Consider the following 25057-nt stretch of genomic DNA (forward strand, 5'->3'; position numbering starts at 1 on the left):
ACTTTATCCACTCTTATGAATTAAACACTATTCACTTTATCCACTCTTATGATTTAAAACTATTCAATTTATCCACTCTTATGATTTAAAACTATTCACTTTATCCACTCTTATGATTTAAAACTATTCACTTTATCACTCTTATGATTTAAAACTATTCAATTTATCCACTCTTATGATTTAAAACTATTCACTTTATCTACTCTTATGATTTAAAACTATTCCCTTTATCCACTCATATGATTTAAAACTATTCCTTTTATCCACTCTTATGATTTAAAACTATTCAATTTATCCACTCTTATGATTTAAAACTATTCAATTTTTCCACTCTTATGATTTAAAACTATTCACTTTATCCACTCTTATGATTTAAAACTATTCACTTTATCCATTCTTATGACTTAAAACTATTCACTTTATCCACTCTTACAATTTAAAAGGATTCATTTTATACCATCTTGTGAATGAAACAATACATTTTATCCAATCTTTGGAATAAAAAATATTCATTTTATCCAATCTTGTGAATGAAAATGAAATGAAGGGAAATAGATGACTAATCTTGATTAGGGACATTTCCCTTACAGATGTTGCATGACCATATGATGACATTCAGCATGTCTTCCATTTGTAATACATGCTTTATTCATGAATTTGTTGGGGGGGGGGGATAAATAAATTATAATAATAGCAAGAGATACCAACCCCTGACCAAGCCTATCTGAAATTTTGTCATCAATTTTGTGTAATCTAGGATGCTCCCTAGGAATAGATAAAAAATACACTGGTTAAGGGTAATAATCCAATAATCAAATAGATAACACACTGGTTAAAAGTAATAAACCAATACAATCAGATAGATAATATACTGGTTAAAGTAACCAGCTAATACATCCAAATAGATAACACATTTGGTTAAAAGTAATAAACCAATATAATCAAAGAGATAACGCATTAATATCAAATATAAAAAAAAACAGTAAGATCAAATAAATAGCACATCTGGTTAAAAGTAATAAAATAATACAATCAAGCAGATAACAATTTGGTTAACAGTACAAGCCAATCCAATAATATGGCTTCCTGCTATGAGTCTATTTGTTAAACTTCTTTCTCTTGTCCTCATCTCTGCTACCTTTTTTGACTTAATTACAGTCTAATCAATTGGTTTCTTGTTATGTTCATATTGTTTTACAGTTTAGAAACTACATTCCATGAACCAGTCTTTCACATTAGTAGTGACCTACTTTTATCCTTACCTGTATCCACACAGAAAACTATTCTTCAAAATGTTATGGGATTTTTTACAAATTTTATCAATTTTGTCAATATAATTTGGAATGTGGAATTTTAACAAAATGTTTGTCATAATTCCACAAAATCCAGAATGGTTGGCATCATCTCTGTAATTGGTACACATTCTAAATCATAATTTTCTTAGGTAATTTAATTTGCAATGTTTTACTAAGAGGATAGTTTTCTGTAGGAAATATCTGAGGACAAAAAAATTCTATGGATTACGGTGTCAGAAAAATTAGACTAAACAGAGAATAACTATATGTAAAGCACTGCTGTAAAATGGACCTTGTACAGTTCTTATGTTGATATACATGTCTTACGATACTATAAATAACAAAGCATCACTAAAGTTTTCTGCATCATCAATGAGCCAAAAATCATAATGTTCATGTGCTTTATTATTCATGTAGAGAATATTTTCCTCAATAAATATTGACAAATCTCAGAACTTAAGATTGGGCTGAAAAATAAAAATAGTTTTTAAATACACATCTTAGTATAGCTAAAAAAAAGTAAGTGACAAAATAAACAACACCAACACGTTGAATGTGTGACTGTAAATGTGTACAAAAATGATTGTAAATATAGTATATTATTGGGACAGAAGTTATTTGCTCTGCCATTTTTTTGTGAATTGTTATTTTTCTGTAAATGTTGCTACATGTTATGTCAATAAATTGTCATCCAATGTTGGGTCAGTCCTTGGTCTCTTTATCTTGTGTTTGATACCTCAAAAAATGACCACTTATAAATATTAGATCTTAAGTGACCATGACTAACTATTTATTGTAAGAATTCTAATACTCAAAACCCGATGCTGATATAGCCATGTGTTTGAGAGAGAGAGAGAAATAACAATATTTTTGAGATATACACCATGGTGGCCATGTTGAGGTTAGTCATTTCCATTTAGGACCAACTAGACACCATGTGAAGTCTTCTGATGAAATCCACATATCAAAATGACTTTCTGTTTATCAGGTGTAGCGAAAATAAAATTTTCATTATGGATATATATTGGGCATCTGATCAGCACCTTTTCAATTTAATCAACAAAACATAAAAAGAAGTCTTTACATTAAAACCCCATGCTAATGTAGTCATTCATTCAGGAGAAGCGACAAGATTTTCCAGCTGGGTACCATAGTACCCATATTACACCATTTTCATTCAGGACTAACTTGAAATCATAATAAATCTTCTCATGAAAACACCATGTCAATATGACTTTCCTTTCAAAATCAGCAGTGGTAATAACATTTTCATGATGGCTGCTGTCTGCTGGCCATATTGGATGTCACATCAGAATAATTTTCATTTAAGACCAACTGGACATAATAAGAAGTATTTTGATTAAAACCCCTATGTTAGTATGATTTCTCATTCAGGGGGTTTACAATAACAAGATTTTTTAGATGGTTGCTATGGTGACCATATTGGACATCAGACTGACACCATTGTTATAAGGGGCCCCGAGTGGCCGAGTGGTCTAAAGCGCTCTTCGTTACGGATCACTGCCATCTCACCTCTGTCTGCGGCGGTTCGAGTCTAAGATTCAGCCAATGTGGGCATGTGAGAAAGCTTGCCAGTAGCTTCTCGTGGGTCGGTGGTTCTTTCCGGGGTTTTCCGGGTTCTTCCTCCACCATTAATACTGGCCGCCATGTATAGCCTATCGTGCTGAAAAATGGCGTTAAACCCCACAACAACCATTGTTATAAAGAGACACCTAGACATGATCAGAAATCTTTCTGAGAAGCCCCTTGTTGATATAACCATCCATGTAGGAGTAGTAGTGATAGGAAGACTTTCAAGATGGCCACTGTGGTGGCCATATTGAACAACAGATTAGCACACTTTTCATATAGGAACAAATAGACATCATAAGAGATTTATTAGGGAAAACCTCATGTTGATATGACCATCCATTCTGGAGGAGTGGAAATGTGAAGATTTTCAAGATGGCTGCTGTCACAGCCATACTGGATGTATGAGCATTATCATTGTCATTTAGGACCAAGCAGATCCTGGGATGAATGTGTGTATAAGGTTTCATGGCAATGCTCCAAGAAGTTTAGGAAAAGCAGCAATAACAAACCTTTTCTAATGGATGGACAATGGATGGAACACCATCCCATAAACTCTTCTGGGTCTACGACCAGTAGAGCTAAAAATTACTTACAATATGGTACATAATATTCTAATACAAAACTTTAATCTGTTGGCATATACAGTCATACAAAACATCCATTCATGTTAATGTTTGATGAGTGAGTGAAAGAATAATTATTAAGAAGGGAAGACAGTGGTTTCCTCTAAAGGGGCCACCCATTCTGTGTCAAAAAGATGACCTTTTAAATGGTTGACCTCTCTTGAGGAAAACAAAATGGTTAAAATATATTGCTGTTTTGGGCAAGGTGGAACCTTATCAGGAGATGGCCTCTCCCAAATGGGGCATATATAGAAAAGGACCATTCAGTTGAAATTAAAACTGAAAATTATAAATTCATTGATATAGAGTACACAAACATGAATATGATAAATGCATGATCCTCACCATTCCATATACAGTTTTTGAATTTCACACATTCATCAACAATACTGGCTCAACAATTTCAGATGCTTGGTTAGTGAGTGGTGCAGTGTGAGTAAGTGTTGCATGCACTTCACTACTGCCATGGCTTTCTACAATATCACCATGGCAACAGCCTCTGTATCATCACCATGGTAACTGCCTTTCTACAATGTCACCATGGCAACTGTCTCTCTAATTCATTGCCATGTTTATTAGATCTTCATTCCAATATTAGAATCAATACTGTGTAAATCACTACTGTTAATGAAATGCACACAGCTCGATTGAAGTAAGTGGAGTATCATGTGGCACTAACAAGGCCTTTCAGAATCCATAGACACATAATCTCCTCAACTACATGTTGAATATAACATATCTTATGGCACCACTGTCCTTCTGTATTAGTTACATACTTCTGATTCAGTGATCCAAACTACAGAATATTGTTAGGGCTGTGTTTCAGAACCTACTGATGGCTTCTGATTTACTGGTAAGGCACCCAGATATTTTATAACAATGGAATTTCAATCGAATCGGATGCAAGAAATAAACCCCGCTACAGCATGTTTCTATATAATACAATTTTTGCTAATGCCATATGATATATTGTCTATTTCATATGGCACATTTTCATCAATTTTACATATTTCATCCATTGCATAAAATTCTTCCTTTAGCTTTAAAAAACAGAAGAGAAAGTTTTGCTATTGGTCTTGTGATAGGATAATACATTTTAGGTTTCTTTTCTTTGATCTTTCCACTGTTTATAATATCAGCTGAGAGTGTGGTGACCAGTCATTTATCACTTGGTCAAAATCATGTTACACAATAGCTAGGTGGTCAAGTCATCCATCCCGTGATGATAGTCATGTGGTTCACAGAATGTACTGGTTCGCATTTCTTATAAACTTCCTAAATTTACCAGTCCTTGTATCATCCCAAACTACATTTCTGACATACTAAAAATATGCCCAACGTCCGACATTTACAGAATTGTTTGAATAAACGCTTCCGATGCTTGCAGTATTTTCGAAGATATCTATCTATGGGAGAAAATGTGTCTATAGTCCTTCCAATCTCACCTGAGTCATAACAACTACCGCCATTGTTCAGGCAAAATTGGGTTGGACTTTTCATAAGTTGAGTTTTTATCAGGTCTTGACTTGGTACACTAGCTCGACACACAAAGCGAAAACGTTCCTGGAAGTATCCTCCCTTTGTTCTGTTTGTTATTACCCAAGGTGTCCACGGTGTCATTTTATCAATATCTGAAAATAAATGTAAATGTAAACCATCGAATCCTGCTGTAACATAGGCGTATTCAATATCTGAAAATAAATGTAAATGTAAACCATCAAATCTGCTGTTACATAGGCATATTCAATATCTGAAAATAAATGTAAATGTAAACCATCGAATCCTGCTGTTACATAGGTGTGTTCAATATCTGAAATTACATGCTGACACAGTACAACAGATGTAATCATCAAGATGGTGTTGTCAAAAGTGCACCAGACTCTGGAAAAGTGATCAAATGATAACAACATGACACACACACAAACACCTGTATGCAATATTACCCTATCCAACATAATGATACATCTCTGTAAGTTATTTTAACCTCTCCAACATAACAATTCAATGAGACAATGCACAGATGTACCTCTGTACATTACAGTACATTCTTCAACAAAACATACACACACACACACACACACATACTCCTCTGTTAGTTGTATCACCCTATTCAATATAACTCAATCACACACAAACATGTTTCTGCTAATTATATTACCCTATTCAACATAACTCAATCACATACAAACATGCCTCTGTTAATTATATTACCCTATTCAACATAACAACTCAATGACACACAAACACGTCTCTGTTAATTATATTACCCTATTCAACATAACAACTCAATGACACACAAACACGTCTCTATTAATTATATTACCCTATTCAACATAACAACTCAATGACACACAAACACACCTGTTAATTATATTACCCTATTCAACATTACAACTCAATCACACACAAACACGTCTCTATTAATTATATTACCCTATTCCACATAACTCAATCACACAAACACACCTGTTAATTATATTACCCTATTCAACATTACAACTCAATCACACACAAACACGTCTCTATTAATTATATTACCCTATTCCACATAACTCAATCACACAAACACACCTGTTAATTATATTACCCTATTCAACATTATAACTCAATGACACACAAACACGTCTCTATTAATTACATTACCCTATTCAAAACAACAACTCAATGATACACAAACATGTCTCTATTAATTATATTACCCTATTCAACATAACAACTCAATCACACAAACACACCTGTTAATTATATTACCCTGTTCAACATAACAACTCAATCACACAAACACATCTGTTAATTATATTACCCTATTCAACATAACAACTCAATCACACAAACACACCTGTTAATTATATTACCCTATTCAACATAACAACTCAATCACACAAACACACCTGTTAATTATATTACCCTATTCAACATTACAACTCAATCACACACAAACATGCCTCTGTTAATTATATTACCCTGTTCAACATAACAACTCAATCACACAAACACACCTGTTAATTATATTACCCTGTTCAACATAACAACTCAATCACACAAACACATCTGTTAATTATATTACCCTATTCAACATTACAACTCAATCACACACAAACATGCCTCTGTTAATTATATTACCCTGTTCAAGGTAACAACTCAATCACACACAGACACGCCTCTGTTAATTATATCACCATATTCAACATAACAATTCAATCACACACACAAACATGCCTCTGTTAATTATATTACCCTATCCACCATAACCTTTGGAAAACTCTATGACATTTCAGTAAAAGCAAATCTGGATATCGATGCCATATTTTAAAAGTAAATGCATTTGGCTGCCCCATACACATTTTAAAATGCATTTGGGTTCCCCTACCACATTTAAAATACATCTGGTTGTCTGAATCACATTTAAATGAAATGCATTTCAACATTTTCATAAAAATGGAAGTGGATGCCCCTACCACATTTAAAATACATTTGGATGCCTGTACCACATTTAAAATACATTTGAATGCCTGTACCACATTTAAAATACATTTGGATGCCTGTACCACATTTAAAATACATTTGAATGCCTGTACCACATTTAAAATACATTTGGATGCCTGTACCACATTTAAAATACATTTGAATGCCTGTACCACATTTAAAATACATTTGGATGCCTGTACCACATTTAAAATACATTTGAATGCCTGTACCACATTTAAAATACATTTGAATGCCTGTACCACATTCAAAATACATTTGGATGCCTGTACCACATTTAAAATACATTTGGATGCCTGTACCACATTTAAAATACATTTGGATGCCCCTACCACATTTAAAATACATTTGGATGCCTGTACCACATTTAAAATACATTTGGATGCCTGTACCACATTTTAATACATTTGGATGCCCCTACCACATTTAAAATACATTTGGATGCCTGTACCACATTTAAAATACATTTGAATGCCTGTACCACATTTTAACACAAATGCAGGTGGATGTCCTTACCAATTCTTAGCACAGCCTGATGGGAATATCCTCTCTAGTAATTCAGCAAATTTCTATGATGTCATTAGCGTATGCTAGTGTATTAGATTAATCCTATTCTGACATTAGTATATGCTAGTGAATTAGATTAATCCTATTCTGACATCAGTATATGCTAGTGTATTAGATTAATCCTATTCTGACATTAGTATATGCTAGTATATTAGATTAATCCTATTCTGACATTAGTAAATGCTAGTGTATTAGATTAATCCTATTCTGACATTAGTATATGCTAGTGTATTAGATTAATCCTATTCTGACATTAGTATATGCTAGTGTATAAGATTAATCCTATTCTGACATTAGTATATGCTAGTGTATAAGATTAATCCTATTCAGAGATGAGATGACATCTTCACCCACCCCATAATGAGTGGAATCTGTAGGCTACAAATGTGGGACTTGCTGAACTTGAAGCCTGATATTGAGTAGAATTCACAGGCTGTGAATCTAGGACTTGCTGACCTTGAAGCCTGATATTGAGTGGAATCCACAGGCTGTGAATGTAGGACTTGCTGACCTTGAAGCCTGATATTGAGTGGAATCTATAGACTGTGAATGTAGGACTTGCTGACCTTGAAACCCGATATTGAGTGGAATCCTCAGGCTATGAATGTAGGACTTGCTGACCTTGAAGCCTGATATTGAGTGGAATCTATAGACTGTGAATGTAGGACTTGCTGACCTTGAAACCCGATATTGAGTGGAATCCTCAGGCTATGAATGTAGGACTTGCTGACCTTGAAGCCTGATATTGAGTAGAATCCATAGGCCGTGAATGTAGGACTTGCTGACCTTGAAGCCTTATACTGAGTGGAATCTATAGGCTACTAACAAAAGACATGCTCTTTGATGTATAAATAAGCAAGAATGTTTGTTTATCATTGTATGCCTTAGCAAGAAACAGCAAGAACCAGATAATGAATTTTATATATATATATATATATATATATATATATATATATATATATATATATATATATATATATATATATATATATATATATATATATATATATATGTATATGTATATATGCAGGTTTTCCTAGCCAGCTGTACTGGGATACTGTCAGCTGTAATGGGTACCATCAGCTGTGATAGGGTGCTGTTTGTTGTACTGGGATAATGTCAGGTGTATTGGGATGCTGTCAGTTGTAATGGGGTAGCATCAGCTGTGATAGGGTACTGTTTGTTGTACTGGGATAATGTCAGCTGTACTGGGATGCTGTCAGTTGTAATGGGGTAGCATCAGCTGTGATGGGGTGATGTTTGTTGTACTGGGATAATGTCAGCTGTACTAGGATGCTGTCAGTTGTAATGGGGTAGCATCAGCTGTGATAGGGTGATGTTTGTTGTACTGGGATAATGTCAGCTGTACTTGGATGCTGTCAGTTGTAATGGGGTAGCATCAGCTGTGATAGGGTGCTGTTTGTTGTACTGGGATAATGTCAGCTGTACTGGGATGCTATCAGTTGATGGAATGCTGTTCTAATGAAAACACCTTGTACAAAGTACAAAAGACCTTATCACGAGCAATAGTTTAGTGGCAGGGAAAGGGGTAAAGCAATCAAATGGCAACTTTTAAAAAGAGGGGACCAAAACTGGGTTCATTTTTATAAATTGAAATGCTAGATGAAATTATTCCTTGCACACTATCATATAAATACTGTCATAAGAAAAATACATTCATAATCAATATTTTTCTTTATTTTGGGCAACTACAGAATCTGGATAATGAGTACATATGTAAAAATAAACAAGTACAGAAAGTTAGAATGTACAGAAAGTAAGAATGTACATAAAGTAAGCATCTATAGAAAGAAGAAATGTACAGAAATTAAGAATGTACAGAAAGTAAGCATTGCAGAAAGTAAACATGAATAGAAAGTAAGCAATACAGAATGAAAGCATTACATAAAGAAACATTACAGAATGTTATGGAAAATAAGCATTACATTAACTAAGCATTTACTTAAAGAAAGCATGTATAAAAAGTTATAATGGACAGAAAGTAAGCATGTATAAAAAGTAATAATGGACAGAAAGTAAGCATGTACAGAAAGTAAGAATGTACAGAAATTAAGTGTACACTGGTCATCTGCCATGTTGGTAGCAAACTGAAATGCATATGCATCATCAAGCATGTCAATTTAATTACACTATTTCTTTAGTTAATCAGCCAAATAATTAAATTAATTCTAATAGTTAATCAGCCAAGTAATTAAATTAATTCTAATAGTTAATCAGACATGTAATTAAGTTAATTCCAATAGTTAATCAGACATGTAATTAAATTAATTCCAATAGTTATTCAGACATGTAATTAAGTTAATTCCAATAGTTAATCAGACATGTAATTAAATTAATTATAATAGTTAATCAGACATGTAATTAAATTAATTCCAATAGTTAATCAGACATGTAATTAAATTAATTCCAATAGTTAATCAGACATGTAATTAAATTAATTCTAATAGTTAATCTGACATGTAATTAAGTTAATTCCAATAGTTAATCAGCCAAGTAATTAAATTAATTCCAATAGTTAATCAGACAGGTAATTAAATTAATTCCAATAGTTAATCAGACATGTAATTAAGTTAATTCCAATAGTTAATCAGACATGTAATTAAATTAATTCCAATAGTTAATCAGACATGTAATTAAGTTACTCCAATAGTTAATCAGCCAAGTAATTAAATTAATTCTAATAGTTAATCAGCCAAGTAATTAAATTAATTCTAATAGTTAATCAGACATGTAATTAAGTTAATTATAATAGTTAATCAGACATGTAATTAAATTAATTCTAATAGTTAATCAGCCAAGTAATTAAATTAATTCTAATAGTTAATCAGACATGTAATTATGTTAATTATAATAGTTAATCAGACATGTAATTAAGTTAATTATAATAGTTAATCAGACATGTAATTAAATTAATTCTAATAGTTAATCAGCCAAGTAATTAAATTAATTCTAATAGTTAATCAGACATGTAATTATGTTAATTATAATAGTTAATCAGACATGTAATTAAGTTAATTATAATAGTTAATCAGACATGTAATTAAATTAATTCCAATAGCTAACCAGACATATAATTAAGTTAATTCCAATAGTTAATCAGACATATAATTAAGTTAATTCCAATAGTTAATCAGCCAAGTAATTAAATTAATTCTAATAGTTAATCAGCCAAGTAATTAAATTTATTCTAATAGTTAATCAGACATCTAATTAAGTTAATTATAAAAGTTAATCAGACATGTAATTAAATTAATTCTAATAGTTAATCAGACATGTAATTAAATTAATTCTAATAGTTAATCAGCCAAGTAATTAAATTAATTCTAATAGTTAATCAGACATGTAATTAAGTTAATTATAATAGTTAATCAGACATGTAATTAAATTAATTCTAATAGTTAATCAGATATATAATTAAGTTAATTCTAATAGTTAATCAGACATGTAATTAAATTAATTCCAATAGTTAATCAGACATGTAATTAAGTTATTCCAATAGTTAATCAGCCAAGTAATTAAATTAATTCTAATAGTTAATAAGCCAAGTAATTAAATTAATTCTAATAGTTAATCAGACATGTAATTAAGTTAATTATAATAGTTAATCAGACATGTAATTAAATTAATTCCAATAATAGTTAACCAGACATATAATTAAGTTAATTCCAATAGTTAATCAGCCAAGTAATTACATTAATTCTAATAGTTAATCAGACATGTAATTAAATTAATTCCAATAGTTAATCAGACATATAATTAAGTTAATTATAATAGTTAATCAGACATGTCATTAAGTTAATTATAATAGTTAATCAGACATGTAATTAAATTAATTCTAATAGTTAACTAGACATGTAATTAAGTTAATTATAATAGTTAATCAGACATGTAATTAAATTAATTCTAATAGTTAATCAGACATATAATTAAGTTAATTCTAATAGTTAATCAGACATGTAATTAAATTAATTCCAATAGTTAACCAGACATATAATTAAGTTAATTCCAATAGTTAATCAGCCAAGTAATTAAATTAATTCCAATAGTTAATCAGACATATAATTAAGTTAATTATAATAGTTAATCAGACATGTCATTAAGTTAATTATAATAGTTAATCAGACATGTAATTAAATTAATTCCAATAGTTAACCAGACATATAATTAAGTTAATTCCAATAGTTAATCAGACATGTAATTAAATTAATTCCAATAGTTAATCAGACATGTAATTAAGTTATTCCAATAGTTAATCAGACATGTAATTAAATTAATTCTAATAGTTAATCAGACATATAATTAAGTTAATTCCAATAGTTAATCAGACATGTAATTAAGTTATTCCAATAGTTAATCAGACATGTAATTAAATTAATTCCAATAGTTAATCAGACATGTAATTAAGTTATTCCAATAGTTAATCAGACATGTAATTAAATTAATTCCAATAGTTAATCAGACATGTAATTAAGTTATTTCCAATAGTTAATCAGACATGTAATTAAATTAATTCTAATAGTTAATCAGACATGTAATTAAGTTAATTGAATTATTTAATCAATCATATGCATGTAATGCACTGATGAATCTGGATGACCATTACAGAAAGATTTTCAAATAATTAAATACAGCTATATTTAACCACTGATAAAAAAAACGTAAGTGAATACAAATTTTGCTTAGTTTAAAAACATGCACATACACTTATTATCCAGTTTTTAAAGCATTTGTACACTTGTCATGAATACAGACAGCATTTCTTGTCATGAATTTAGTATATAAACACTTGTCATGAATTTATATAGCGTTTGTACACTTATAATAAATTCAGACAGTATTTGATGACTTGTCATGAATTCAGACAGTATTTGATGACTTGTCATGAATTCAGACAGAATGTGTACACTTATCATAAATTCAGACAGTATTTGATGACTTGTCATGAATTCAGACAGTATTTGTACACTTGTCATGAATTCAGACAGTATTTGAACACTTGCCATGAATTCAGAGAGTATTTGTAAACTTGTCATGAATTCATACAGTATTTGGACACTTGTTGTCATTACACACAGTATTTGTACACTTGTCAGTCATTCAGACAGTACTTGAACACTTGTAAGGCATTCAGACAGGAGTTCAACACTTGTCATGAATACAGACAGTTTTTGAACACTTGTCAGATAAGCAAAGAGAATATTTCTACACCTGTCATATGAATATAGACAGTACTTCTACGCTTGTCATATAAATATAGACAGCATTTCTACACTTGTCAGATAAGTACAGAGACTATTTCTACACTTGTCATATGAATATATAGAGTATTTACCTTCACAAACAAAAGTATTGCACATTCGCCACTCTTGCTGATTGCCAAGACACGGCTTTTGCTCCTGGCCTGGTGGTGGCTCAACACAGCTACGCCTACGGTTCTGGATTCCACCATTACAATTGGAAGTACACTGTGTCCACTCTGTCCATTGTGTCCAGTTGCTCTGGACTGGAGGGGCTGAGAGAAGAAATGACAATTACTAAAAGTAATGAATATCCCTACCACAGCATATCTCCAATTAAAATGAAACAACCTTAAATCGTTCACCTCTGTAACCCATCTTCCTTTACAGATTGAACACAGTTGGTCTCCATATGCCTGATCTGATCCTTAAGGCCAAACTAATCATCATCTGATCCTTAAGGCCATACTAATCATCATCTGATCCTTAAGGCCATACTAATCATCATCTGATCCTTAAGGCCAAACTAATCATCATCTGATCCTTAAGGCCATACTAATCATCATTTGATCCTTAAGGCCAAACTAATCATCATCTGATCCTTAAGGCCATACTAATCATCATCTGATCCTTAAGGCCATACTAATCATCATCTGATCCTTAAGGCCATACTAATCATCATCTGATCCTTAAGGCCAAACTAATCATCATCTGATCCTTAAGGCCATACTAATCATCATCTGATCCTTAAGGCCACACTAATCATCATCTGATCCTTAAGGCCATACTAATCATCATTTGATCCTTAAGGCCACACTAATCATCATTTGATCCTTAAGGCCAAACTAATCATCATCTGATCCTTAAGGCCACACTAATCATCATCTGATCCTTAAGGCCATACTAATCATCATCTGATCCTTAAGGCCATACTAATCATCATCTGATCCTTAAGGCCATACTAATCATCATCTGATCCTTAAGGCCACACTAATCATCATCTGATCCTTAAGGCCAAACTAATCATCATTTGATCCTTAAGGCCATACTAATCATCATCTGATCCTTAAGGCCATACTAATCATCATCTGATCCTTAAGGCCATACTAATCATCATCTGATCCTTAAGCCACACTAATCATCATCTGATCCTTAAGGCCATACTAATCATCATCTGATCCTTAAGCCACACTAATCATCATCTGATCCTTAAGGCCATACTAATCATCATTTGATCCTTAAGGCCAAACTAATCATCATCTGATCCTTAAGGCCATACTAATCATCATTTGATCCTTAAGGCCAAACTAATCATCATCTGATCCTTAAGGCCATACTAATCATCATTTGATCCTTAAGGCCAAACTAATCATCATCTGATCCTTAAGGCCATACTAATCATCATCTGATCCTTAAGGCCATACTAATCATCATCTGATCCTTAAGGCCATACTAATCATCATCTGATCCTTGCAACTTTAATCCATAAGCACTTTTTTACATATGTACAGCAGGCCCAATGAATCGTTGCATAACAGAAACTGATGGGAATGAGCAAGCTTGCTAAACATGGCGATTTGAATTTTCAGGTGAGATACGAAAGTGAATAACCATTTGAAAAATGTGCGGCAATCAAAATAGCTTGAATGCAAAGTCGATGGGAAGTAATTGGTCAATCTGTATGAAAACTGAACGCCAGGACTAGCATTTTGCTTTTTGTGCCATAAAGAGCTTCACAATAGCGGATAATGTGCTAAATAGGACAAGGAATTGAACCAGATGATTTTGAAGTTACATAACTCAAAACTGATTAACTTCCAGAATGAATTTAAGGAGGGACAACGTATAGATCACTGTTGTAAATTGTTGCCAAATACCCATGTCTATCAAAGATAGTCATATCGTTGCGGAATTTTCTTGGCCCACACATAGAATCATCTTTCAATATCGTGAGGCATTACTGTGTATATTATCAAAATATTCTAAGTGTGTTAGAATTCAGTGTAAAATAAGAGTAATTATATCATGATAAACATATGTCATGGCTGCTTAAGGAACAAGGACTAATTCAAGAGACCACAACAGCATCACAGTTTGTACATCAATTAAAAATCCAGTCTACAGTACAAGTGACATAAGGCAGGCTTCTCACATTTCTTCTTTTCATAATCAATGTCTTAAATGGATGCTTTTCTGTAATTTTGCATTATTTTCACAGTTGAATTTTTCAATGCAGATTAATATTTTATATTGTATATATGTTTATGTGTTCACAGATGCCTGTGCATATGTTCCAGGCTTGATACTTTGATTTTTACAATCAACTATTTAGTGTCAAGCTAGATTCTTCACATCATGTTGCACATATTATACATAACAGATAGAAGGCCTCATGGTAGATTAGTTCTGTAACTAACTAAGTTACCTTCTCTAAACATTATTATTATTATTATTATTATTATTATTATTGTTAACTCCCATATCTCTTGCCTTGGATGTCATAATTACAACATCTGTATATTTGTTTTCATGCACATTTAATATCACCTTGGTAATAAAGTCCTGTTTAATTCATATCCATTATTAATTTGAAACCTTCTGAAATGTCTGAAAAACTACTGAAACTTCAGTAAAATACTATATAATGATCAAAACTTTAGTGAAATCTCACAAAGGTTTTAGTTAAATTTTATATTTCAGTGAAATTTTAGTGAGATCTAACCACAATTTCAATGAAAGTTTTGGTCGAAATATTTGTGAAATCTCACCAGACTTTTCAGTGAAATGAAAAAGACTTAAGTGATGCCATCATGGATTAGGCTTTGTATGCAAGAAAGAAAATGAGAACAAGAAAAACCTAAATCTTATTTGATAATGTCTGTCAAAATAATCCATAAAAATAATTATTGTGAATATTTATCATTGATTCCCAATAATGTCTAAGAATAGAAATCGGAAGCAGATTTTTTATGGCTTAGGCAGAAAGACCTTAAAAAACCCATCTAAAATCCGCTTTAAGTATGCCTGGAAAATTTTGTACGAGATGGACTATTACCGAATTCCATATGAACTATTTACAGATTCCATATGGACTATTGCCAAATGCCATATGGATTATTACCAAATTCCATATGGATTAATCATAAATTCCATATGGATTATTGCCAAATTCCATATGGAATTTTAATTTTATTCCATATGGACAACCTACAGATCTCATGGACTAATTTGCATATTTCATGGGATTTTCCATATGGAGTACGTAAGGAATCCATAACATTTCCATAAGGATACACTGAAATCCATAAGAGTGGTTCAGCTATAGAATAAAAATGTCCATATGGATATTTCTATAAAAGTATGTATGGATTCCATATCCAATCCACGTGGAAAATTTTGTACGGGTAACACATTGGTAGCTTGCTTTAAGTGACCTTAAAATAAGTACATGTGTACCCAACTAAAGTAATGTGCTACTTATTATATTGCAAAAGGCCATGCAAGGATTAATGTTGTTTAACAATAGGGTGCTGCTATTGCCTTCATACAAAATTCTCTCTTTGCCCTAGCCAGTTTCAGGGTTTAAACGATCAACTGGCCTGAATTCCCACCAGAAAACAAAAAGTAAATGCACCAATTATAATGAAAAGGAGCCACTGAGAAAACCAACATGCTAAAATAAAAAGTGCAATGAAAAAAACCCAACCTAAAATGGATCATTAATAATGGTAGTCTATATTATGGTCATTCTTAAATGATAGTTAGGTGAATATATGCCTAATTTACTTATAAATATTCACTAAAAATGTACCTTTCATGTAGATTCAATCATTATGTAGGATCACTTACATCACTGAAAAATGGTAAATCTTGTTTTGTAGCAGTGGCCTTACCAGAAAGACTAGATCCTGATCTGATTATTCTTTGTAGGTCACTGCTACAGAGCAACAAGTGCCCAGTTTTCGGCAAGTTTTTTGTAAATGTAATAATATATGTGATCTAAATAAATACAACTGAAAATTGCTAAAAGTGAAAGATGAAATTGCAAGAATTTTTTTTTCTCCATCTATACATTTACAATAAAGATATTAATATGGAAATTAGTTTCAGTTTATGTTCTTCAAAAGCCAATAAACAGAAACACAATATGTGGCATATAGGACATATGGATGTACACATGGGGATATTGGAGGATGGGGAATGGGGCAGACGCATGGGGATATGGGGGATGGGGAATGGGGCAGACACATGGGGATATGGGGGGATATAAGATTCAGGTCTATTTGTGGAGACAACAAGGGATCCCTCAACCCCATCAATGAAGACAATAAGACCCCTTTGACAACCATCTATGAAGACAACAGGATTCCCATCAACCCCATACGTGAAGACAAAATGAATTACTTTGTTGCCATCTGTGAAATTTAGGATCTCCTTAAATTCCATCTGTAAAGACAACAAGAGTTCCTTCAAGCCATTTATGATGACAATAGGATCCCATTTAAACACATGTGAAGACAACAAGATTTACTTTGATCCCATTAATGAAATTTAGGATCTTCTGAAATACCATCTGTCAAGAGAACAATGATCCCCCTTTATCTCTGTCTCTGAAGACATCAGGATCCCCTTTGAATTCATTCATGAAGACAACATTATCCCCTTCAGACACATTTGTGGAAACAATAAGATCCATTTTAACCCCATCTGTGAAGAAAACTTTATCCACTTCAACTCTACCTGTGGAGGCAACAGGACCCACTTAAACCCCATCTGTGAAAACAAAATGTTTCCCTTAAACCCCAGACAGAAGCAGTAGCTCAGGTGGTACAATCTCAGACTCATTGGGTTTGCTCCCTCCATGGAAGAGTGTCAGACTCATTGGGTTGGCTGCCCCAGTGTATTCTCAAGTCAGCTGGCAGTGTCAGACTCATTGGGTTGGGTGCCTCAGTGTATTTTCAAATCAGCTGGCAGTGTCAGACTCATTGGGTTGGCTGCCTCCATTTATCCTCAAGTCAACTGGCAGTGTCAGACTCATTGGGTTGGGTACCTCAGTGTATTCTCAAGTCAGCTGGCAGTGTCAGACTCATTGGGTTGGGTGCGTCAGTGTATTTTCAAATCAGCTGGCAGTGTCAGACTCATTGGGTTGGCTGCCTCCATTTATCCTCAAGTCAACTGGCAGTGTCAGACTCATTGGGCTGGCTGCCTCAGTGTATTCTCAAATCAACTGGCAGTGTCAGACTCATTGGGTTGGCTGTCCCAGTGTATTCTCAAGTCAACTGGCAGTGTCAGACTCATTGGGTTGGCTGCCTCAGTGTATTTTCAAATCTGCTGGCAGTGTCAGACTCATCAGGTTGGGTACCTCAGTGTACTCTCAAGTCAGCTGGCAGTGTCAGACTCATTGGGTTGGGTGCCTCAGTGTATTTTCAAATCAGCTGGCAGTGTCAGACTCATTGGGTTGGCTGCCTCCATTTATCCTTAAGTCAACTGGCAGTGTCAGACTCATTGGGCTGGCTGCCTCAGTGTATTCTCAAATCAGCTGGCATTGTCAGACTCATTGGGTTGGGTGCCTCAGTGTATTCTCAAGTCAACTGGCAGTGTCAGACTCATTGGGTTGGGTGCGTCAGTGTATTCTCAAGTCAACTGGCAGTGTCAGACTCATTGGGTTGGGTGCCTCAGTGTATTCTCAAGTCAACTGGCAGTGTCAGACTCATTGGGTTGGGTGCCTCAGTGTATTCTCAAGTCAACTGGCAGTGTCAGACTCACTGGGTTGGCTGCCCCAGTATATTCTCAAGTCAATTGGCAGTGTCAGACTTATTGGTTTGGCTGCCTCAGTGTATTCTCAAGTCAACTGGCAGTGTCAGACTCACTGGGTTGGCTGCTCCAGTATATTCTCAAGTCAACTGGCAGTGTCAGACTCACTGGGTTGGCTGCCTCAGTGTATTCTCAAGTCAACTGGCAGTGTCAGACTCACTGGTTTGGCTGCCTCAATGTATTCTCAAGTCAACTGGCAGTGTCAGACTCATTGGGTTGGCTGCTCCAGTATATTCTCAAGTCAACTGGCAGTGTCAGACTCACTGGGCTGGCTGCCTCAGTGTATTCTCAAGTCAATTGGCAGTGTCAGACTTATTGGGTTGGCTGCCTCAGTGTATTCTCAAGTCAACTGGCAGTGTCAGACTCATTGGGTTGGGTGCGTCAGTGTATTCTCAAGTCAATTGGCAGTGTCAGACTCATTGGGTTGGCTGCCTCAGTGTATTCTTGCTTGAGAAAAGCACTTAGCTGCCACTTCTTCAGCATGATAAAACCAAAAATGCATTCAAAGTACCCATTAAAACCCACATAAACAGATAAAAACCTTAAAGCCCATCTAAGGCATGTCAATAAATTAGTGTACAATATTCCCTCATTATAAAGTGATCCTTAATAAGGTAATTATATGGCAGCTTTAAATGGCATTATAGTAAGGGAATAATGAACCATTAAAAATGTCAAATCCTGTCAACTCATGTCATCTGAACTTCATAAAAAAAGTTATCTCAAGGTATAAAATACCATATTTACTTGCTGCTAAGTCGAGTCAAACTTCAAACAACAAAGATCCAGATCTGTCATAGCAGAATGCACCTCCAGATCAGGGTCTACACTGTTTGTTCTGTTGATTACTCCTAACAAACTGCACATGTGAAGATCTGCCAGTGCATTATGCACTGGCAGATCTGGATCTGTGCAGTTTGCAGTCGGAGTCGTCTTATAAGCAAGCATATTCAGTAGTGGTTCATTTGCCTTTCGCTGCTGTAAACACAACTAGATGTTTAAAACTTGCAATATTACTCAAACTATATGTAATCCAAAACTTTAATATTTACTCGGGCATGGTTTTTGTCCCTTGCAGTATTCCTCTTCCTTGTGATCTCCCATACATTCACGACCCCCGAATCTCGGTGGGGGGTTGCTACAGTATCGCTGTCGCCACTGCACAGCAGTGGAACCACAGCTTTGAGAGCATTGTGACCACTCTGACCAAGCAGTCCACTGACCATGAGCTGAAAGATAAAGATACAAGTAGAATCTAAATGAATATAATTGTGACCACGCTGACCAAGCAGTCCACTGACCATGAGCTGAAAGATAAAGATACAAGTAGAATATAAATGAATATAATGTCAGAGTGATTAATACTGAAGTCTGGGGGACTAGAAGAATACTTTGGATAATATCGCGCTTTAAATAACCAAAGGTCAAGCAGGTGCACGTGTACATCAAGTTAAATAAGTTTCTATTCCTACATAATGCTGTTTATCTTCTCTTGATGAAAATTTTAATTTATGACATAAGATGGAACCCACATTTTATACTCAAGTCCATCTTACAATTTTATATTCAAGTCTATCTTATAATTTTAGTATATGACATAAGATGGAACCCACATTTTATATTCAAGTCTATCTTACAATTTTATATTCAAGTCTATCTTATAATTTTAATATATGACATAAGATGAAAGCCACATTTTATATTCAAGTCTATCTTATAATTTTAATATATGACATAAGATGAAAGCCACATTTTAAATTCAAGTCTCATAATTTTAATATATGACATAAGATGAAACCCACATTTTATACTCAAGTCTATCTTACAGAAGAAAAACAATGAACCATTTCCATTATTCTTGTATTTTGCTTTGTTATTACATATCCAAGATGCCATTTCATTGGCATAACGTAAAACAAAGACAAAAACAATAATGAAGATTATTACTGTCATCATTGTAATAATCTGCATGGCATACAACATAGACAAAATGATTTTTGTCATCATCAATATGTATAAAAATGATTTTTGTTATCATCAATACATATAAAAATGATCAATGTCAATACATATAAAAATGATTTTTGTCATCATCAGTATGTATAAAAATGATTTTTGTCATCATCAATACGTATAAAAATGATTTTTGTCATCATCAATACGTATAAAAATGATTTTTGTCATCATCAATACGTATAAAAATGATTTTTGCCATCATCAATACGTATAAAAATGATTTTTGTCATCATCAATACGTATAAAAATGATTTTTGCCATCATCAATACGTATAAAAATGATTTTTGTTATCATCAATACATATAAAAATGATCAATGTCAATACATATAAAAATGATTTTTGTCATCATCAGTATGTATAAAAATGATTTTTGTCATCATCAATACGTATAAAAATGATTTTTGTCATCATCAATACGTATAAAAATGATTTTTGTCATCATCAATACGTATAAAAATGATTTTTGCCATCATCAATACGTATAAAAATGATTTTTGTCATCATCAATACGTATAAAAATGATTTTTGCCATCATCAATACGTATAAAAATGATCAACATCAATACGCATAAAAATGATTTTTGTCATCATCAATATTTATAAAAATGATTTTTGTCATCATCAATACGTATAAAAATGATCAACATCAATACATATAAAAATGATCATCATCAATACGTATAAAAATGATCAACATCAATACATATAAAAATGATCATCATCAATACGTATAAAAATGATCAACATCAATACATATAAAAATGATCATCATCAATACATATAAAAATGATCATCATCAATACATATAAAAATGATCATCATCAATACGTATAAAAAGGATCAACATCAATACATATAAAAATGATCATCATCAATACATATAAAAATGATCATCATCAATACATATAAAAATGATCAACATCAATACATATAAAAATGATCATCATCAATACGTATAAAAATGATCATCATCAATACATATAAAAATGATCATCATCAATACATATAAAAATGATCATCATCAATACATATAAAAATGATCATCATCAATATGTATAAAAATGATCAACATCAAATTTTAGCTCTGATGGATCAGTTAATATGTTAGTTTGTTTTTCATTTGATGTTATTTTTTACGTGCAATATTCACTTGTTTTTATTTTCATTTTTAAGAAACATGTCCCAAGAAACTTGTAAGCACATTTCCTTTGCACATTTCTATTGAAATCATCTTTCATTGCATAATCATTATATTTGCCAAGTCCTACTTACAGCCCACTAATGTTTTCCAACAATCCCATGTATGAGCTGAGAATGTCACATGCATCTAAAGCATTCTTAATTGTAGTTTCTTTGGACTTGGTGATTTATATGCAATGTGGTAAGCAAAGTGACTTCCTATAGGTTTTTTTAAAAAAATGCACATATAGTTGAATGTAAGGTTAATAAGATTTTCTGGTTTTCTTTTATCAAATTTACTTTACATAAAATTACTGCCATTAATTGAATTAATAACAGGGTTATCAAAAAAATGTCATCACTGGATTAATGACAAGCAATAAAAATAAAACGCTTTTCACTTAATCAATATTCACAATTTTGGTCCAACAGTTGTCACGATTCAAGACATGAAACATGCAGTTCATGACGGTTTTCACACTTGGGATAATGCATGTCAATTTCACTAAGATTAGAGGATTTCAGACCACAGAATTACTTCAATTATGTGGGTGTACTTTAATAATCGATGTTTGGATAAAAGATGCAAATAAGATATAAGCAAAGAACAAATTTCACCAGGAATGGATGATTATTTCCGATAATACCAGATATTTGGATATTATGAGTCTACTGTATTTTTAAATTCTGTAAATTCATTGTTCAGTCTGTTTAGAAAAATAAATGTATATTGATCAAAGATCTTACTTGTACAGTTAGTAACTTCAATGCTGGGACCATAACACTTCCTGCCACCAAATACTGGCCTTGGATTGTCACATGACCTGGATCGACACAAACAATCACCCGTGGTGGGGTCACCACCTACTTGTGTACACTTTGTCCACTCTGTCCAGTTCGACCATCCTCCATCCACTAAAGATATTTTGTCAGATATTTTATATGCTTTGTCAGGATAACACACACACACACACATAACACACACACACACACACACACACACACACACACACACACACACACACACACACTCACACACACACTCACACAGACTCAGGTAATACAATACATCAAACATGATCAAGGGGATGAACATCAATTGTAAAATATTGATATTAAAATTCCTTGCTAAGGTGATAAGTATATACCAATATCTCTTTAAATTTCAAATGTTTTAAATCTTGTCTTTTCTTTTTTTCTTAACAGAGATGGTTATCACTTATTAGCATTTTATATTCAATTCTGCAGCTCAATACAGAAGCCATTAACTATGTCAAGGGATGTTACCACTCTCAGTCTAATCATTCCTTCATAGGATCAATATATGAGTTATGTCTCTTGGCATAGCTAGACTGACTTTCTAAGGCCTAATCCCAATTTAAAAAGTGCCTATCATTGGAAATACAAACTTATCCAAGTGACAGAGAGTAAACAGTGAGCAGTGGTTTTGTAAGGACTGAGATCCATGCAAGCCAAAAAGGATTGTTATGCAATTTCTCAATTACAAACGCTAATTACCAAGCTCACTAAAAATCAGATCAGAAATTTCCCTCTAGTGGTAGCAAACACAGCCAATCAGATGCAAGATCACCTAATAATTATGCTGATGATCAAATTCCTTGGAGAACTTTTTAATAGCACATATTTCAAACTTGATCAAACAGAATCAGAAATATGATTTTCAGAGTGGTAACAAACTCCAGCAACCAAAATTGGATTAGAAATATGGTCTTTAGACTGGTAACAAGCTCAGCCAATCAAATGCCAAAGGTGAATCATTTTGCATCTTATATTTTTATTTTAATTTGGGATTTAAATTTAATAGACTATAAATAATATTCAAATATAGATCTCTACAATTTAAATAATATGGTATGTACTAGTTTTAAATTTCCATTTACCATTTCATTACTGTTTTGTATTTGCTGAAAGCTTTGGTCAATCTAAATGGTCATTTTTATAGCCAGTATCCTGAGAGAAACTGCATGAAATAGACTGGAATCATGCTTTCTTTTACAGAAGCAATCATAAACTTCTTGAAAAAAGACTTCTTGATTAGATGTTACTAAGTCATCCACTGTGGCATCTAGCATTCTTAGAATTAAAACAATTACACAGTCTATTATCTTTGATTTACAGTCATAATATAATGCAATAAGCATGTATACAAGCAAATGTGTAATACTGAAGGTTATGTACATCTACTGGAGCTTTCATCAACGACTGGTCCCTTCTTTTTTCATACTGTGTTATAATCCCTTATTTTGTCTTACCAAGTTATGATACAAACAATAATTTTTTTGACATATTTTATCTTACTTTGCACATGAAAAATTAAATAAAATATGCAAACTTCTTACAATTAACATTTCTTGGTGACATGAAATCACAATTAATACCATTTACATCAAGAGTTTAGTACAAAATTACATCTTCCTAGCAACTACTAGGGGAGATAACTCACCTGGGTGCTCTACAACTGGGCAGCCATCTATGGTCTGCATCCAGAAATGTACAGATGGCTGATTGGATGGTGGAGGTCCACAACTACCATCCACTGTGTTCCAGCCACAGTATGGGTCCTTAGCATTCAGACACAGACTGAAGGCAGAACAAATCAAAAACATAAGGTAAAAGACTTGATGGAGCAGCTCAACAACAGTTCAAGTATAATTTAAAAAAACTTCCCTAATCCATATGTTGTTGGGACCAAAACATTTCACAGGTTTTTAGTGGTGAACATTACATGAAGATATGTTGTTTATTGTCACGGTCTTGTTGGGACCAAAATATGTAACCAGTCTGTGGAAGGTTGTTTATACTGGTGCCTGTTATAAACAGACTGAAATGAAATTACAACAGCCTTGTTGGGACCAAATTATGCAACCATTCTACAAAAGCTGGTTTATAGCAGATGGGATTAGGAATCTTCTCTATAAATCTGTCATAATCAATCTTCAACCATCACCTTCCTTTTACAAGTATGTAATAAAAACCTAAACATTTAAAGGAAATCAGAAGTGGAACTGAAATTGTGAGTAAATTCGTGTGGAGACAGAAAGAAATTATACGGTATTAAATGATTTATTTTCCCCAAGAATTATTAAATATTCAGGCTGACTCATTAGTTATAAATTTATGGTTAATCAAAAAGTTCAAGGACAGTCAAACCTGCTTTGAAGATTACCTGTATTATGTAATCAACTGTCAAAAAATGTTACCTG

At 33.0% G+C, this 25057-nt stretch overlaps 1 protein-coding gene across 4 annotated transcripts in view; it reads right to left on the bottom strand.

Annotated features, from left to right (window-relative positions):
* LOC149792052 (semaphorin-5A-like) overlaps positions 1-25057 on the bottom strand; it is a 499542-nt gene that overhangs the window by 52814 nt on the left and 421671 nt on the right. For 3 of the 4 annotated variants that reach the window (XM_089970548.1, XM_089970549.1, XM_089970550.1), the window contains 5 exons: positions 24298-24434; positions 22581-22748; positions 19689-19865; positions 12918-13097; positions 1683-5142 (listed from right to left, as the gene is read on the bottom strand). In XM_089970548.1, the coding sequence (XP_089826674.1) occupies positions 4808-5142; positions 12918-13097; positions 19689-19865; positions 22581-22748; positions 24298-24434 (997 nt within the window). In that variant the 3' untranslated portion in view covers positions 1683-4807. Of the gene's footprint in view, positions 1-1682; positions 5143-12917; positions 13098-19688; positions 19866-22580; positions 22749-24297; positions 24435-25057 lie in introns of those variants that run through there. The other variant, XM_089970552.1, reaches the window with a different exon arrangement.

Source organism: Sinohyriopsis cumingii, chromosome 9 (genome assembly GCF_028554795.1).
Source record: "Sinohyriopsis cumingii isolate HCF-2022 chromosome 9, ASM2855479v2, whole genome shotgun sequence".
Taxonomy (NCBI): domain Eukaryota; kingdom Metazoa; phylum Mollusca; class Bivalvia; order Unionida; family Unionidae; genus Sinohyriopsis; species Sinohyriopsis cumingii.